Raw genomic sequence first — 17,069 nt, forward strand, 5'->3', positions numbered from 1 at the left:
ACTTTGCGGTTCCGCAGCGGATTTCGGACATGCGGGAGTCATTGCAACTGGCCAGCCTGACACCACAACCGGCCGAACGGATCCCATCAGCAGCAGCTGCTGCTGCAGAACGTGGTATCATTCTGCAGGGAATGCGGGAACCCCGGTGACTTTGTGCCTGGGGGGGTGCCATGTGTAATCTAGAACAAATACGTACAATTGAGTGGATCGACAGAGACGCGCCGCAGATTTTGTATTATGATGCATGCATCATACCACCCAGAGCCTATGCTAAACCCCGCAGCCAGGGTTGTATGACATCGAATTCAATATAAATAGACGGAGGTGTCGGAGAGAAAAATATTCTGGATGGCACCTCAAACTGTCAACCTTAGAGAGTATTACAACAATTGCAACATTTTATCAAATCTACTCTTGACTCCAAATGGGTAGCCTAGGCGAGACGGTCCCTAGGCCTAAGAAGTTCAACACCGAACTCACCGACTACTCGGTAGTACATGGCGATAAGTCTGGGCCATATGCCGAAAACCTCGAGGTTGATGCTTTAATTGTTGGTGCCGGGTTTGGTAAGTCGTCATCACTCGCAAGCTTCATCCATCAGCTAACCTGATAGCTGGTATCTTCATGCTCAAGACCCTCCGCGACCGTGGCCTGAAGACAGTCATTTTCGAGGCCGGAAACGATACGGGAGGTACCTGGAGATGGAATTGCTATCCAGGGGCTGGTGTGGACTCCGAAGTCCCAGAGTATGAGTTCTCTTGGCCCGAGGTATACAGCACATGGAACTGGCCCAGCAACTACCCCGACTATAAAGATCTGCGTAATTACTTTGATCATGTCGACAAGGTAATTGGTGTCAAGAAAGACTGCGCTTTCAACACCGTTGTAATAGAAGCACAGTTTGAGACAAACGAGGGAAAATGGAGTATCAAGACTGCAGATGGTCGTACAACCAAGGCCAAGTATCTTGTTCTTGGAACCGGCTTTGTAAGCTATTATTCTAATCGGCCAAGTGAACATCTACTGAGCAAGTGTCTAGGCCGCCAAGCGATATATTCCCCCATGGCCCGGTATGGACAAGTTCAAGGGCATTGTGCACCATTCCTCTTTCTGGCCTGAGGAAGAAATCACTGTGAAAAACAAGCGCTGTGCCATCATTGGCACAGGTGCTTCTGGTGTGCAAATCACGCAAGCCTGGGGTCCCGAGGCCAGTGAGCTTAAGGTCTTCCAGCGAACTCCCAACCTCGCTGTGCCTATGCGCAAACGCAACCTCACTGTCGAGGAGCAGGAGCGTACTAAGCCCTACTACCCGGAGCTGTTCCGGTACCGAGAAGCCAATTTTGCCGGCTTCATGTACGACTGGTACGAACGCAACACTTTTGATGACACTGCACAGGAGCGCGAGGCCTTCTACGAAAAGGTCTGGAAAGAGGGCGGCTTCCGCTATTGGGTTGCCTTGTACAAGGATAACTTATTTAATCCCGAGGCCAACAAAGAGTCGTACAAATTCTGGGCCAAGAAGACCCGTTCTCGTATTGGCGATCCCAAGCTTAGGGAGCTGCTTGCACCGTGGGAAATGCCGCACTACTTTGGTATCAAGCGACCGTGTCTGGAGAGAAACTACTACGAGCAATTTAATCGTGAATCAGTGCATCTGGTTGACATCAAAAATAACACGATTAAGGAGTTTACCGAGACGGGTATCACTCTCGAGGATGGTACTCATCACGAGCTTGATATTGTTGCTGTTGCAACAGGATTTGTAAGTTCCAAATGAAATTCCAACGATGCAGCAGAAGGACTGATGGTCACAGGATGTTGTCACCGGGGTCATGACCCAGCTGGGCCTGAAGAGCATCGACGGAGCCGAGCTCGAGAAGGAATGGACCCCAGGTGCAAAGACCTACCTTGGCACAACCGTCAGTGGCTATCCAAACATGTTCCACATCTATGGCCCGCACGGCCCGACGCTCCTGAGCAACGGGCCTACCTCAGTCGCTGTCCAGGGGCGCTGGATCGCGGATACTATTGGCAAGATTGAGGCCAATGGCGTCAAGTACGTCAATCCTAAGATTGAGGCCGCTGACAAGTGGAAAAAGCATATTCTCGAGCTCAACGATAGAACTCTTTTCCCGACGACGAGGTCGACATACATGGGTGGTAGCATTCCAGGAAAGGTTTATGAACCGGTGTGCTACAGTGGTGGTATCCCGGCTTATGCTCGCGAGATTCGGAAGGCATTGGATAACTGGGAGGAGGGGTTTGACATTATCAAGGCTTGAGCTAGGTTCAATGTGGTAAATCAAATAACTGGTTTGAGTCCTTAAGCGTAGTTCAGCACTTTACTATTATGAAAGGGTCCGCCCCCAAATTGATGTCTTACCTCTCTTCTAGTCCAGCAGAGCACTTGAAACCGTTGAAATTTTCGTTACCAAGAAGAGCTATATGTATTAACTCGACCACTATTTCTCTCTGTAAAAGCGAGTATCAATGCACCAAACCCAACTAGAGTTATTAAGGTGGAGACCTTTTTAGCTTATTGGGAAAAGTTCGACACCATCGTACATCATTATCGAATGAATTGAAGATATGCGAGAGGCTTGATCGAGTGAAAGAACTAACATAATCAATAAATCTGGGTTGACTATTTTTATACATTGATAATTCGATGTTGGGCCACTGCATAGGTGTGTTGAAACTTCGGGCAATTGAGGTTGTCTGATACCTGGATGAGACCCGATATTGGAGCTAGTTAATTGATCACGTAGGAAACATGACGCATACTTATTCACTTAGCCACGTGCAGACTGGTTCGATATATTAATTAACTTATTCGTATATCGAGACGTGGGTCTGTCGGGCTTTGGATTAGATCAATAACTATCCCCCTTTCGGCTATCGCCGAAAGCCTTCTAGTGAACTATTAGAAGATAAACCGAACCTACTGTACAAGTTAGTGGGGGCCGTGGAACCTAGAAGCCCCCTTTAAATCTGTTCCTGGATAACGAACGATGTTGAATGGATCACTCGATAGTTGATCATCAACCCATGCGGACTCTCTCCGAACCAATCCCGCTTTTGTCTGCCTCTGATTTCTTTTTCATGACTCAAGTGTGAAGCCAAGCGGCCACCCAGATCGTGCGGCGGACAGTCCGGCCATCTGCAAGATCTGTTGCATATGGCAATTTCAATTTACTACGGCCTGGATCCAGCCCATGGTAGTATAGTACTACAACCCTAGAGCCGCGTTACCCGTCTCCTAATAGAATGAGCTTTTACTTTCAATTACGGCTTATGCGCCACGGATTGGCAACGCTAGAACCCTATCGGCCGTTAAGCTACTAGCACGAGAAGTCCACCCACGATGTCCATATCCACCTATTCGTCTGGAGGGCTCTTTGCTGTGGAGCGCTGTGCCGGGACGCAGAGCTAATACCTTGACCTGCCACTGGATTTTGATTGTCATATTTTCACTGTGAGCTTGCCCCAGTTGTGATAGCTACCGTCAGCGATACCTCTTCCATAAGAACATGGAACCCACATCGAAAACTACTTAATACAATGACTTTAATCTCGTCCTGGTTGAACCGGGTAACCTTATGTAATGGTTTAAAAAGGTCTGTTCCTTTCAATTAAAGCGAAAACTCGTTCCAACAGTTCTCCTCAGCTCTGTTGGAACCATGTTTTCTTCCCGAGTTTTTCTGACTAGCCTCTCTTTGTTTCTCACTGTCGGGTTGGCCAATTTTGCCGCAGTAGAGGCTTCAACCAATGCGTATGCCCCGGTTACCACGACGTGCCCAACGACCACTTTGCTCAGATCAGCTACGGGGTTAAATAGCGAAGAGGCACAGTATCGAGAAAATCGAAAGAAATTGGCGGATGGTGCATTGAAGAGATGGCTTTCCAAGACTAGTACCGGCTTCCAAACTGAAGACGTAGAATTACCTACGGTGAGCACTTATCTAGATTATCCCAGTAACACAATAACTTGTATTTTTCGCTCATCCAGTTGTTTAGATTGCCCTTGCAACAAGCGGCGGTAGTTATAGGGCCCTGCTTACGGGCGCTGGTATTATCCAAGCCCTTGACGAACGTGACAGCAATGTCAGCACCAGTGGGCTCTTCCAGGCCATCACTTACCAAAGTGGTCTCTCTGGTGGTAGTTGGTTGTTACCATCATTTGCAGGAAACAACTGGCCAACAATAACTCTACTCAAGGACAGCTTTTGGCTAGATAGCTTTTCAAATGGTCTTTTGGCCCCACAAAACTTGTCGCTGGTGGATGTATACAACCAGGTTATTCAAGATTTGCTTGCGAAATCTGCCGCTGGATATGAACCGACCCTAACTGACTCTTGGGGCCGTCTCCTCTCATATCAGCTTTTCCCAGGTCCGGACTACGGTAGAGGATTGGAGATGTCTGCCCTCGTTTCACTTTCTAATTTTACGAACTGCATGGTTCCATTTCCGATCATAACAGCGCTTGGTGTGAAAACCTGGGAGGGTCAATGTATGCCAGGGCCAAACGCCACTCAATACGAGTTTACCCCAATTGAATTCGGTTCGTGGGATAATGATGTCAGTGGGTTTGCCGATTTAAAGTATTTGGGAACATCCATGTCCGACGGCAAACCTGTGGCCGAGGATAAATGTACAACCAACTTTGATAATCTGGGATTCGTCCTGGGTACTTCGTCAAATCTTTTCAACTATCTCTGCGTGTCGGCACCACAGAATGCGTACGACTTTCTTACTCCAGAGATTATATCAACGTTGGAAGATCTCTTAGATGACGTGCATCAACAAACGTTCCGCGACGAGTACGCAGTATACCCTAACCCCTTCCGTAATTGGAACTCTTCCACTGGGATATTCAACGATGCAAATCCGGTTTCCAATCAGGAAGAGCTGTATATTGTTGATGGCGGAGATGCGCTACAAAGCAATCCCATATGGCCGATGTTGCAACCCGAACGCGGAGTTGATGTGCTGCTCGTGAACGACAACGCTGCAGATACGAAAACAAACTATCCCAATGGGTCTGAGATCTTGATGACATACGTGGAATCATTCAACCAGAATCTCACACGCATGCCGTATATTCCTTCGATGGAAATATTCTTAGATGAAGGGCTCAACACGCGAGCTACCTTTTTTGGCTGTGATGATGCGGATAAAATTACAATTGTCTACTTGCCAAACTACAACTTTACCTATCCCAGTGGTCAATGGACATATAAACTGGAATATACCCGTGATGAGACAAATGGAATGATTAATAATGGTATGGCTGTGGCTACTCAAAATGACACTGATGAAGGATGGGGGACTTGTATCGGCTGTGCTATTATGGGGAAGGCTGGAGCTGGGTTGCCAGCAGAGTGTGATGCTTGCTTTCAAAAGTATTGCTATCGCTCTTAGCTGTTAAGTTATTATGCTATCACCGGCCTTGAATTAATATTTGGGCTCTTCGTTCATGAAGTTATGATTCGTTTGATTAGCGGTTTTATTAGAGATAGAGCAATACATAAGCAGCAATATTGCACGATGAATGTTGTATTACTTGCAAGAAATAATACTAATCCTCATCAGTAGATAAAAGCTCAGAGCTATCATCCTTGGTAACGCCGCCTTTTCTCTTCCCTGTCCTCGTCACGAGGTGGTCGATAACGCATCCTTTTTCCCAACCGTCGCTTTTTTCTCCCGTAATTGCTCGACAACGCGGGCAGCTTTTGCCATGGCGAATCAACAGCTGATGGAGGGCATACTTCAAATGATCAGGAACTCTGACCTCTAAATGGCTGAATGCGTTGATCTCAGAGACTCGTTTGCCGCTGCTAGGTAGCCACCCAAGCCATTTGCAAATACGAAAGATGTGCGTATCAACAGCGAAGCATGGGCGCTGAAGGCAAAAAAGTATCACACATGCAGCAGTTTTCGGCCCAATACCTGGATACTTGATCAGCTCGAGCATTGCCTGTTCCTTATCTAGGGCGTGAACCCAATCGAGAGATAGCACATTTTCATCGATCAATGCTATTTCGACTTCCTTCTGTGCCTTGGATTCATGGTCTGCGCCGACCGGCCCGGTTTCTTCTGTTCCCTTTTCTGAGTTTATATGTGCTTCTCTACGTGCTTGATTCTCTTCATAGACCATGTTGAGAATTTGCTTGATGTATCTACTTTTCGTAGTCGCCAAGCCACCGCTTTTCATAGCTTGAAAGACCTCATCAATAGGAGCCTCGCGAACAGCATTCCAGTTGACACTTCCTTTACCAATTCCACTTTCGAGTATACCGAATCGCTGAACAAGACCTTGAAAAGAGCGCGCAGAATTGGCACCAGTAGTCGCACCGCTCAAGAGCGTGCGGATAAGCGCATCTAAAACAGACGGGACTTCTCCGCAACCAGTGACCGTGAGCGAGGGCTGCGGGATTGTAGTCGGAACTTTGACCTCGCCATGTAAAGATGACAAAAGACGATTGACTTCCTCACACTCATCCGCTGTTGGATGTGCATGATCGGGGAAGGGGCTAACACCAGGGGAGAGACCGTACTGTGCAGCACCTTTTCTGCCCTTACTATTTTTGGACGTATTGGTTGTCTGTCCTCCGAGGCTTTTTGTCTGACCTCCAGTTTTGATGTGGATTGGTTGTGGTTTAACCTCTGCTTCAAATTTGATGGTACTTAGAGAATCAGAGAGATCCGTGGAGCTCTTGCCTAGATTGTGAGGTAACTCATTTATGTCGACCTCTTGAATGGGCAACTCTCTCTTTCGCTTAGCAGGTGTTGCCGTAGTCAGTTTGGAAATCCTAAATACATCTTTTGATGTCGAAGAAGAAGGTTTCGAGGTTCGTTTTTGGACTTTTTCTTTAGCTTGCCAATGCGCTGTCTTCATTGCCGAAACGTTTGCAGTGGTTGGCCTAGATGGCGGGTGATTAGAAGTAGGGGCTTCTTTCGAAGTCATGGAGCGAGTAATCCGCATTTTGACGATTAAAGAAGTGCTCACAGCCTGCGATGAGAGTTGAGTTGATGCTGAATGCATGTGATTGATGCCTGGTCTTGGCGTGGTTGAGTGGATCGGAGGGAATGAGGTTGACGCCACGCATGTCTATACTTTTGCTTATATCAGCAGGGTCACGTTTTGTTCTAAACCCTAACTGGATTGTAATACATCAGTATTTAGCACATTCTTCAAGGAAAAAAATTTAGTCCAAGGATTTTTTATCGTCTACGAACGCATTGTAGTAAATAACATGTGGCAAAACATAAAGACATCCCAACTTACTTACCTCCAGTGGCTTGTTTAGAACATTTAGAAAACCGATCAATTGATCTCTACAAACATAATCATTGAATATAACCTTAAAAGTGAAGATAATTAATTAATTAGTGTATCGTTCATTTCATCATAAAAGAGTGGAGAAATAATTAATCTGGTTAGTGTGACCTAACAGATCCGTATTTCACACCTCACTTAACACGAAGATAACCATCCTTGTACTTGTCCATTACGACAATTAGTTGGCTTATAAAGATAGATAAATAGCAGTATTATGAGCAAGAGGGAATAATATCATTCGATATGGAACTTTTACAGGTGAATAAGCAGAGTTATTATACCAAATTCGTAAGTGAAAAGCTATAGTCTACTCTTTGTATTTTCGATCATGGAAACCAGCGAGGACTTCCACAGTTCCATCTCCTTTCTCGGCGTAGCGCTTCTTCGCAATTTCCGGATTGAGTTGCAGAGTTTGTTTTGCTCTTACCCATTCCTCCATTGTGACTAGTTTATCAAACCTAGGATTCACCCCTTCCCTTTGTAGTACTGGAGAGTCTGTGATAGGGGTCAATACAGTTTTATTATGTGGTCGCGCAAAGTATAGTAATCCGGTTCGTTTATACTGAAGTTGGTCTTCAGGCGGTGCAACAACACGGTGTACGGAACTCTTCAACCAACCGCCAGTCAAATGCGAAATGGTATCTGCAAGATTGACAGTGATAGTACCTGGTTGAGCCGAGACGTATGTCCAGTTGTTGTCTTCACCCAGGATCTGTAAACCTGCCACGGGCTGACGAAACAGCAGTGTGACCGTACCAAGATCTGTATGTCCGCCACCTTTTCCATAGTTGCTAGCCTCCCATTCCTCGTTGGTCCGCGGATGATACAGCATATACCGGAAGTGGTCCTCGCTTTTCTCCTCATACGTGTGCTGCTTGACTAGGTATTCCTCATCTGGAAGTTGTAGAATGATAGCGAAGAGTCGTAAAAGAGGCAAGACAACGTTCGAATGTAAAGCACGGTGGAATTGTTCAATCTCGATCAGATGGGCCTTGATTAGGTCGGGGTGATTATATTTCCCCTCAAAATCCTTTGTAAACTTGGCAAAGTTGTACATCTCAATATTATCTTTTGAGTTGCCCTGCACATATCGTCCTGGTCGTCTCCAGCCATTGTAGTCCGCAGCGCCATAGTTTACCTCGTACAGTTCCTTTTCCTTGGTAGGTAATTCGAAGAAATTTTGCGCGAGAGTAAACTGCTGGTCTACCTGCTCTTGCGTCAAGCCGAAATTTTTGACATAAAAGAAGCCAACGTGGTGGACGGCGTGCTCAAGCTGCTTGGCCAGCCGCTCCTTTCCACCTGGTCGATGATACTCCTCCAAATCAAGGGTAACTAGTTCAGCCCAAGGCAAGTCAGCCTTCGTTTCTGGTGGGTGTACGTAAGGCTTGAGTCGACTGTAGTCATACTGGTGAAGGTCCACTTCAGGGACGCTCACTGCGCTTGGCTCTACTGTTGTGGTGGACATGTCGACTGATCTGTTGTCAGATATTTACGAAACACATAAATTATGAGACTTGTCTGATTGATCCTGGATATCATTATATCATCTGTTGTTTAGCGCTAGGTTCTCATTATTAAATGCGCGGACAGGGTCCGGATGAATGAGGGGAAGAATGCAGTGATCCTTAGGGCTTATGTCGCAATCGGCGGCTTTGGCCAGTCAGGCTCATTTTTTGCGCGCAGAGTGCAGCACGATTTGATAAGGGCATTATTATATTCGGATGATTATTCGGATGATTTCAAATCAACAAATAGTTAATCGGAGCTCTCGGACTATTTCTCTCTTGACGATACTAGCTCCTCAATCGAGAGGGTTGATCCTTGGCTGTCGCCAACATTGATTGGTGGTTTCATAACTTCTGCAATTATGTGAGTATACCTCGTGGTGATTCCCACAATCGACCATCTGATAAAATGAATATCACTACCAAAGCACCTCAGATATCGCAGGATGGTGCGATGGTGCCACGCGTCCAACTGCGGGCCATAATGTTGACAAGAGCAGATTTTTACAAAAGCTGCTGTTGCCGACTGGCTATTTGACCTTTTTATATGCGCCATAGTATGTATTCTCTCTAACTGGAAGTCATCAATAGCACACATGGGCTAATTTATGTATTTTCATGGCTGGAGAAACTTCAAACCTGTCTGTTGCTCGAATGGGCACCGTTCATACTCAGCGGGACAACAAGTCTATTGCCGTTGAAGTGACTGACTCAACAACTGTGGAAAGACGGCCTGTTGACAAATACGAGTCTAAAAGTAGAACCAGTCAATACCTTCGATCTGTCCAGCGCTATGTTTGGGATGACCCTGATAAACCCCGGAAAGAAAAATGGTTCTTATTCAAACTTGATATATTTTTGCTCACCATATCCTGTTTAGGATACTTCAGCAAGAATCTGGACCAAGCCAATATAAATAATGCGTATGTATCGGGCATGGAGGAGGCATTGCACATGGGCGGCAGCGAGTTGACGTATGCTGGCAATGTCTTCACGGCAGGCTACGTTCTTGGCCAATTACCTGCTGTTATCCTAGTAACCCGCGTGCGTCCTTCAATTCTTATACCCACGGTCGAAGTTCTATGGTCAATCTTTACCTTCTGCTCAGCTGCTGTAAAGACCACGTCACAACTATATGCTGTGCGGTTTCTTGTTGCTATCTGTGAGGGGACCTATTTCCCTACCATAGTATATATTCTTGGTTCTTGGTACACCAGAAGCGAACGCGGGAAACGGATGACTATATTCTATGCCACTGCAAGCTTCGCCGGAATGTTTAGCGGTTATCTACAAGCCGGAGCATATCGCGGATTAAATGGTGTGTTTGGTCACTCTGGATGGCAATGGCTATTTATCATCTGCGGCGTTATCAGTCTGCCTATCGCCATACTTGGATACTTCTTTTATCCTGACTTTCCTGAGACGACTAGAGCTTTCTACATCACCAAAGAGGAAGCTGACTGGGCACAAAAACGACTGATTGCTGACGGCATGAAACCCCTCGGTGCGTCTGCCTGGGATCGTACCAAAATTTTCCGTATCATGTCCCAGTGGCAATTCTGGGTGCTACCAATCGGTTACTTTCTCGTACAAGGCAGCTATCCTAACTACCAACCGGTTTTTGCCCTTTGGCTCAAAGCCACAGGTCACACTATCTATCAAATTAACGTCTGGCCGACTGGTCAGTATGCCATCAGTGTGGTGGTGCAGATATTGGCAGGGGTGCTCTCGGACTCTCCGCTGCTCCGTGGAAAACGTTGGCAGACGCTTATTGCTATGCAAGTTCCAACCATCTTCGGTTGCATCGTGCTTGCTGTCTGGGATATTCCTATTGGTCTTAAGTATACGGCATACTATTTGACTTTTACATGTGCTGGCGTTCCCGGCATCTACTATGCTTGGTATTCAGAATTGATCCCGCATGACCACGAGATGAGAGGGTTCGTGATTGCTGCTTCAAACATGTTTAGTTACATTCAGTCCATATGGTGGACCCTCACAGTCTGGAGAACGGTTCTTTCTCCACGATTCCATGCCGCATTCATCGGTTCGGCCTGTTTAGGAGTCGGGCTCATCATGCTTGCAATTATACTCCAGTTTCTTCAAGACCGGGATGAGAAAATTCGGGCTTTGAATACCGATACTGAAAGCAACGAGGAGACATCTGCAGTATAGGACTATGAAAGAGGTAAATTTGACTACGCATTACTACTGGATGTGTTAGCATCGTGATATTAAAGTGATTTGACTATGTGTATAAGGTGATTAAGCTTAAATTCACATTTCAACTACGCATCGACTCAACGTTCATTGTTCATTGAGAAATTTTAGATTAAACAAGCGCCAGAGTTATGTCTTATTTACGACTATTAACTAATCAGAAACCCCAGTCTTTTCTCACCTGGTCTTTCCATGCCTCGAAATCCATCTCTTCTCCATCCACGAGCATTGTACCCTCCTTCAAATCCTTCATCCGTGAGGGAATGTAAATAAAGTCCTTAACGTGCTTTGTGTTGCATCTTTTCAGCGGCATAGCATCTCGTTCAAGCATCTTGGTGCAGTCGTGGCAGAACCCTGTGTCGAAACACACTGGACACAGATAGTAGTTGTCAAGTGTGGTTACTTGCGCACGGCATGGACCATCGCAGGTGAATGCCTTCTCTTCGGGAGCGTCTTCTGCGTTGCCATAGAATCCTATGCGATAGGCAATTGCAACAGTATTTTTTATATCCCCCGCCGCCATCAAAGCGTTCATCAGATCATACAGGCCATCAATGTCGTTTTCTGGATCATCATCTGATAGGATATGAATGCCTCGCTTTATGGACGGCATAAAAAGAGTTTTTGCCTCTGCTTCTCGCCCACTTAAGCGGTAGTATACACCTAAAGCTAGGCTGCGAGCGCAAGCAATGCTCCAAAGAACGGAGTTGTCGTCAGTCTTGACTTGCTTGACAAGCCTTTCGAGTTTTGCTGCCGCTTCTTCGGCCTGTGGAGTGCCGAGTCCAGCTTCAATTGCGTCGCGAAGAAATTGCCTGGCCAGTCTGTATGAGGCAACCACCTTCAACACGCCCATCCGGCTTTCGTCCTTAGATAAAGCATATGTATTCATGATGGCTTCCCAACGTTTGACGGCCTTCGCCTGATCTTGAATGAGCTCGCTATAGATTTGAGCGAGAGACATATCCAAAATCGCGGCGGTCACGGTTTTTGATGCCCTTCTTGCGGCTCTGGCTGCGGTGCGCCAGGCATCGACCATGAAATCAAGGTTGTTTGTAGCCAATGATGCGTCAACAGTATTGATGAATAATTCTGTATCATCATCTGGATTGTCCCAAAGCGACTGCGTCAGCCTCGAATAGTCTTTTTCTGGAACTGGAGTGTCCGCCAGTTTCTTAAGTAGATCAACGAGTGCTTCGTAAGCATTGGTTTTGCTATAGTGGTTGATAAGCGCATTTATACAGTTGTCACAGTAGCTGATGTTCTCAAATGCCTCCTTGTAGGATTCAAAGGACTTATCTACTTCTCCAAGCTCCTTATAGCAATTGCCCATACGTTCGAGACACGTGTGAAGAGACAACTTGTCAATAGTGCTAGGGTTTTCCTCGATGCTCTTTATCAGACTCTCTCGGCATTGTTCATCAAGATCAACTGCCTTTTGCCATTCGCCTTTCATCACATATGTGACGGCCATGCCGGCCTTTGGAAGCCACAAGTCTGGTTCTAATTCAACTGCCTTGGTAAAAAAGGTCAAAGCTACTTCATGATGGCCAATTTGCCGTAGAGCCATCGCGCAGCGGCGGTACCATAAACCATTCTTTTCTAATTCTCCAAATTCAGCTGCTTCGATGATTTCTTCGGCGGGTGGGCAGAAATTATCGAAGGAGTCAACTTCGTTGTTCTGCATGAGTTTCTGGTATGCCCATACAACTGCAGCAAGGGGAACCGGGCCCCAGATATTTTCACATAGCCATTTCTTAACGCAGAACATGACTAGTGGTTTGAATGTAGTGATTGGGTCGTCCTTGGTGGATGCTATGAAATTCTTTTCCTCAGTAGTGAATGACTCTGCAACTTCTGGGTCTTCCCACCACTGGCGAACAGCTTGGATACCTGCCTTTGTTGAAACCCAACTTCGTTTGCCGATCCATTCGAGTATGGCATCTTCAAACATAAATGCTTTAAGCAACATCTTCGCAATATCCTTCCTATCTTCCAAGGAAGTTTGGGAAGGATGTGTCGTAAGTAGGTGGTGGACCCAATTCCGACCGGCGTGTATCACTATGTTGCCGGAGTCATCAGCCTTTTTCGCGAATTCACTGTCCGTGAAGAGCCTAAGATATGTCTTTAGAACTTGTGCCTTGGCTTCATAGTAATTAACGCCAACGGGGGCATGACCATCTTTTGCGAGAACTTTGCCCTCCGTCTCGTCACGGAAAAAGTCGCCAATGGATGCATGACAGAAGGTCACGGTCGTTGTCTGCTTATTGGAATCAAAGTCAGTGAAGTTTTCCACGTCGTCAAATGCCTCCTCATCAGCGCCTCGGCTATTATCTTCATCGTCGGATATGTCGAAAGGGTTCACATGGGTGGACATGCTTTGTAATTCTGCTGTTGTAAGTGTATCCTCGCGATCCAAACTGAAGAAGGAAGCAAACTGTCGTCGAAGGGCTCCCTCAAGGTAAATCATGCCATCACCATCTGGAGATTTAAGTTTCAGAATTGCTTCGACTAGATCCAACGTGAGAGGCTGCTGGGAACAGGTGACCCATAAGAGTAATTCATTGAGGTACTCGAGCTCCTCTTCGCTAGAGCTGATGGAGAAACTAGATAGCACGTGGCGGAGAATCTCCTTGAGACCCTTGGGAGCTTGTTCCAAGGCTTTTCGCATGCTGCTTTCATTTCTTTTCTTGACTAGTTCTTGTAGCATCAGGTTCACCCAGAGGAACATGCCCTCTGCCCCAGCGGATAGCTTCTCTATGATTTCCTGCCGCATCTTCGCTGATACTCTTCTGAGGACGACGGACTTTTTGATGCTAGACTGGATATACTGGTTAATATCACCAGAGTTCTTTTGCGTCGTGACGTGAATGGTAGGAACTTCCATCTCCAGACCCTCGGATAGCTGGTCACTGAGATGGGGCCGCCCAACAACAGCAAGCTGCAGATGAGACTTCTCTGGGGCATCGCACAACTCCTTTGCAAGCCCTAGGAAGATCTTCCGTTCTTCTTCAAATCCTTCGTCAACGGCATCAAGCAGAATATAAACCGTACTGTCAACGTTTTTCCTTTTTAAGAAAAATTCAACAAACAGCAGACGCCATGCGCTTTCAAGACTGTTAATTTTCTCGTACTCTTCAATTGTTGTAAGGTACTTCTGATAAACCGAGTCGTTTTTGCTGATTTGAAAGGCAAGATCTCGCAGTGCCTGATGGAATGATCTCGTATCCGGGTTATCATCCTTGAAGAAGAAGTATCCAACGGAAATCAGCGACGCGCTCTGGGCATCCTGTGGGTACTGTTCCCGGAGATGAGTAATAATGTTTGTCGACAGGTACGACTTTCCGGCACCAGGATTTCCCGAGACAAAGATAATTGGTGTATCTTTGTCGAACCATCTTTTGAAGATGTCCTCACCTCTTATCCAGTCTCCTGTACCCGGTACACGGGCCTTATTAATTTTCTCGTACCAGTCCTGGGCTGAGTCTGTCTTGGATGGCTTAAGAATATTCTTCACGGTGTCTTGCAACGATTTCTCACGTTCCTCGCCAGTTCCTTGCGTAACCTCATTCACTGACACCATCAAGGTTCCCATCATCTCCTGCATCTCGTTGACTTTAAAGCTCATTTGGTTCACCATCAATCCAGTTTCCATTACGGTGGAATTTGTCGTATTTATCGTCACAGACATGTTGTCAACAACGCGGCCAGTTCGTTTCGACTCCGTGAGCGTCTCTGCTCCGACAAGGCCTGCCTCGACCCTGGTGAGCTTGTCGAGTTTGTTCATAGAGGCCTGAATTGCGTCATTGCTTCCAAGCAGGATGTTGCGAGTAAATTTTAGCAGTCGGCCTCTCCGGACAGTCTTTGTTGCCAGTGCAAAGATCGTGATAAGCGTCACCAGAATTTCGCTGATTTTGTTGCTGAGGTCCTCTGAGATTGTCTCTCGGCTGTAGGTCTTCAACCGAATAGTAAAGTCCTAGCTAGCTTCAGCAAATTATCCACTCAAAATCATCTATTCTACATCTGACTTCACCAGCGCCTTCAATGTGCTTAATGCGTGGCAAGTGCGTCCTACCTTCAATGTCTCCATCAAGTCCTGTATGGCGTCGTAAGACGCTGATACACCCTTTGCCGCACCCATCAAGTATGTCACAGCACCAAAAACTAAGCTACTAGGGGGGAAGACCATCGAAGCACCCCCAGCAGCAAGGTTGCCAAACAGTTCCACGGGGACCAAAGCCGCCTGCAGCGCATTGAAGATGACACCGCGCTTCTCACGGAACTCGCGAAAGGAGGCATTTCTCTTGTCGATTTCGTTTGTCAAGTCGTTGACATTCCGAACTTTTGCAAGAAACTCAACATCGAGGGTCTCGTCGGTGATTTCTTGGTACGTTTTGATCGCCTGCTCATAGATGGCAGGAATTTGGTCTTTGGGGATTGCCATGGGCACAGCGTTGTTATAGAGCGGGGTATAGGATTTAGGAACTAGTTATAAAATTTCGAAGGACTGCCCTACGAGTCGGGAATATTGCTTTTATAATACCAGCCAAAGTTAATAAATGCCGCTAAAAGGTAAAGCATACGCGGGGCTTCAAAGCTACTATGCTTCCCACCAAGATGCAAACAAACATTCTACATGAAAACGAGTTCACTATTTAATATAGATGATGGTCGTCTGCACTGTCAAACCAACGCGCCAAAATCTGACTCATCGTCGGTAATGACTAAAGTAGAACAGTCCCACAACATAGCACACAATATTATTATTATTAGGTTGTCACTGCCTAATATTCACTACTTAACCCTATCCAAGTCAAAGCCTCGTAGCCCTAAACTGATTTTGGAACACGCCCCACTACCCCCTCAGTCTAAAAAACTCATTCATGAATTAAGACTTACTTGCTGCTTGCTGCTTTATGCTTTAAAAATTACAATCGCTGAGACTGTGCTTATGCTATCATTAAAACGTTAATGGGGAATTATAAGGCCTAGAAAGTTGGGTGAATGTTGTCGCTTAATACTTAAGATTCGGGTTAAGGTTGCAGTGTCAATTTATCGCTCTCTCCCTAACCCCAGCAGGCTGTCAACGATTAGAAGTATTTCATATTCAATTAAGAAGCGATCTGAATGCTTTATATATGGAAAAGCCGGATGGATATAGATGTAATATTTAAACATCTAGATTGATATCGACTTCCTATCACCTTTGAGAACCGCATCGCGCATGGTGGCCAGCAGATGCTGCGTTTGAGTGATTGTACACACCGCCATTAAATAGAGAAGTAGCGTCCTTTCCTATTACTGGAATTATTAGGTGCTTACCTCCGGGATGTTCTTCAGCAACCCCAGAGTCGACAATGGAAGGTCCCCAATCCAACTAGTGACTTTGCGCTTGTAGTAATTTATACTTTTGTACAATCAAACTGATACTACTCAATACCAGTGGGATAGTCGGATGGGAATTCGTGGTGAAAGATCCAGTGGTTACGAGCGCTGCGTTGATCACCGCACGGTTGTTCTCCCGCGTAATGCGCAAGGGAGTTGACACAGAATGCTGCAAGGTACGCTCGTAGGATTCCTGTGTATATAAATTCTCCAACCCAATCATTCCAACCAAAACCAGCAACGAGTACTGGAAACACCCAACCCATTATAATGGCACTCGGTGCGTAATATCTATCCTGAAAAACCACGATTGGGACTTCTTGAAGATCAGAAACATCCACATGGCGAGTTTTACTTGGTGTCTTGATTAAGGTCCACAATATATGTGCATGAAGAAGACCCTTGTTAACTCTATAAGGGTCAAGTTCGGTATCAGTATAGCGATGATGCTCCCGATGTTTTCGGGCCCAGAAAAGAATCAATCCTTGAAAGGGCCCGGCACCAAGAGCTGCGAGAATCAATTTCAATGGCTTGTGGGAAATATATGACCGATATGGCCAGAGCCTCTGATACCCTTTATCCAATTAACTCGATATTGACAGGGTTAATTAATTCCCCGA

The 17,069-nt window shown here is 46.1% G+C and overlaps 7 protein-coding genes across 7 annotated transcripts; 3 read left to right on the forward strand and 4 right to left on the reverse strand.

Moving 5' to 3' along the window:
- Window positions 1-424: 424 nt before the first annotated feature.
- BGW36DRAFT_299183 (uncharacterized protein) lies at window positions 425-2,282 on the forward strand (the record flags this gene model as incomplete). Its single annotated transcript, XM_046211505.1, has 4 exons — window positions 425-566; window positions 614-987; window positions 1,040-1,762; window positions 1,815-2,282. 4 exons carry the CDS (start codon window positions 425-427, stop codon window positions 2,280-2,282), a joined length of 1,707 nt encoding a protein of 568 aa, XP_046070333.1.
- A 1,398-nt stretch (window positions 2,283-3,680) lies between these two features.
- BGW36DRAFT_398486 (lysophospholipase) lies at window positions 3,681-5,421 on the forward strand (the record flags this gene model as incomplete). The annotated part of the gene is made up of 2 exons (XM_046218415.1): window positions 3,681-3,950; window positions 4,018-5,421. The coding sequence occupies 2 exons, from the start codon at window positions 3,681-3,683 to the stop codon at window positions 5,419-5,421; spliced, it is 1,674 nt and encodes a 557-aa protein (XP_046070334.1).
- Window positions 5,422-5,578: 157 nt separating this feature from the next.
- BGW36DRAFT_299981 (DNA glycosylase) lies at window positions 5,579-6,898 on the reverse strand (the record flags this gene model as incomplete). The annotated part of the gene is made up of 1 exon (XM_046211584.1): window positions 5,579-6,898. One exon carries the CDS (start codon window positions 6,896-6,898, stop codon window positions 5,579-5,581), a length of 1,320 nt encoding a protein of 439 aa, XP_046070335.1.
- A 705-nt stretch (window positions 6,899-7,603) lies between these two features.
- On the reverse strand, window positions 7,604-8,661 carry BGW36DRAFT_382263 (uncharacterized protein). Its single transcript, XM_046216507.1, has one exon. It carries the CDS (start codon window positions 8,397-8,399, stop codon window positions 7,650-7,652), a length of 750 nt encoding a protein of 249 aa, XP_046070336.1. The 5' UTR covers window positions 8,400-8,661; the 3' UTR covers window positions 7,604-7,649.
- An 804-nt stretch (window positions 8,662-9,465) lies between these two features.
- Window positions 9,466-11,058, forward strand: BGW36DRAFT_418017 (putative allantoate permease; the record flags this gene model as incomplete). The annotated part of the gene is made up of 3 exons (XM_046219404.1): window positions 9,466-9,549; window positions 9,598-10,748; window positions 10,818-11,058. The coding sequence occupies 3 exons, from the start codon at window positions 9,466-9,468 to the stop codon at window positions 11,020-11,022; spliced, it is 1,440 nt and encodes a 479-aa protein (XP_046070337.1). The 3' UTR covers window positions 11,023-11,058.
- Window positions 11,059-11,075: 17 nt separating this feature from the next.
- On the reverse strand, window positions 11,076-15,804 carry BGW36DRAFT_408824 (NACHT and TPR domain protein). Its single transcript, XM_046219090.1, has 2 exons — window positions 15,140-15,804; window positions 11,076-15,040 (listed from the first exon to the last, which is right to left on the reverse strand). Exons 1-2 carry the CDS (start codon window positions 15,506-15,508, stop codon window positions 11,225-11,227), a joined length of 4,185 nt encoding a protein of 1,394 aa, XP_046070338.1. The 5' UTR covers window positions 15,509-15,804; the 3' UTR covers window positions 11,076-11,224.
- Window positions 15,805-16,493: 689 nt separating this feature from the next.
- On the reverse strand, window positions 16,494-17,024 carry BGW36DRAFT_453077 (uncharacterized protein; the record flags this gene model as incomplete). Its single annotated transcript, XM_046221863.1, has 1 exon — window positions 16,494-17,024. A coding segment is annotated over one exon (531 nt), but the record flags the coding sequence as incomplete, so codon positions are not given.
- Between the last annotated feature and the right edge of the window lie 45 nt (window positions 17,025-17,069).

The sequence above is a fragment of the Talaromyces proteolyticus genome (assembly GCF_021365285.1).
Source record: "Talaromyces proteolyticus strain PMI_201 chromosome Unknown BGW36scaffold_8, whole genome shotgun sequence".
In the NCBI taxonomy this organism is placed as follows: Eukaryota; Fungi; Ascomycota; class Eurotiomycetes; order Eurotiales; family Trichocomaceae; genus Talaromyces; species Talaromyces proteolyticus.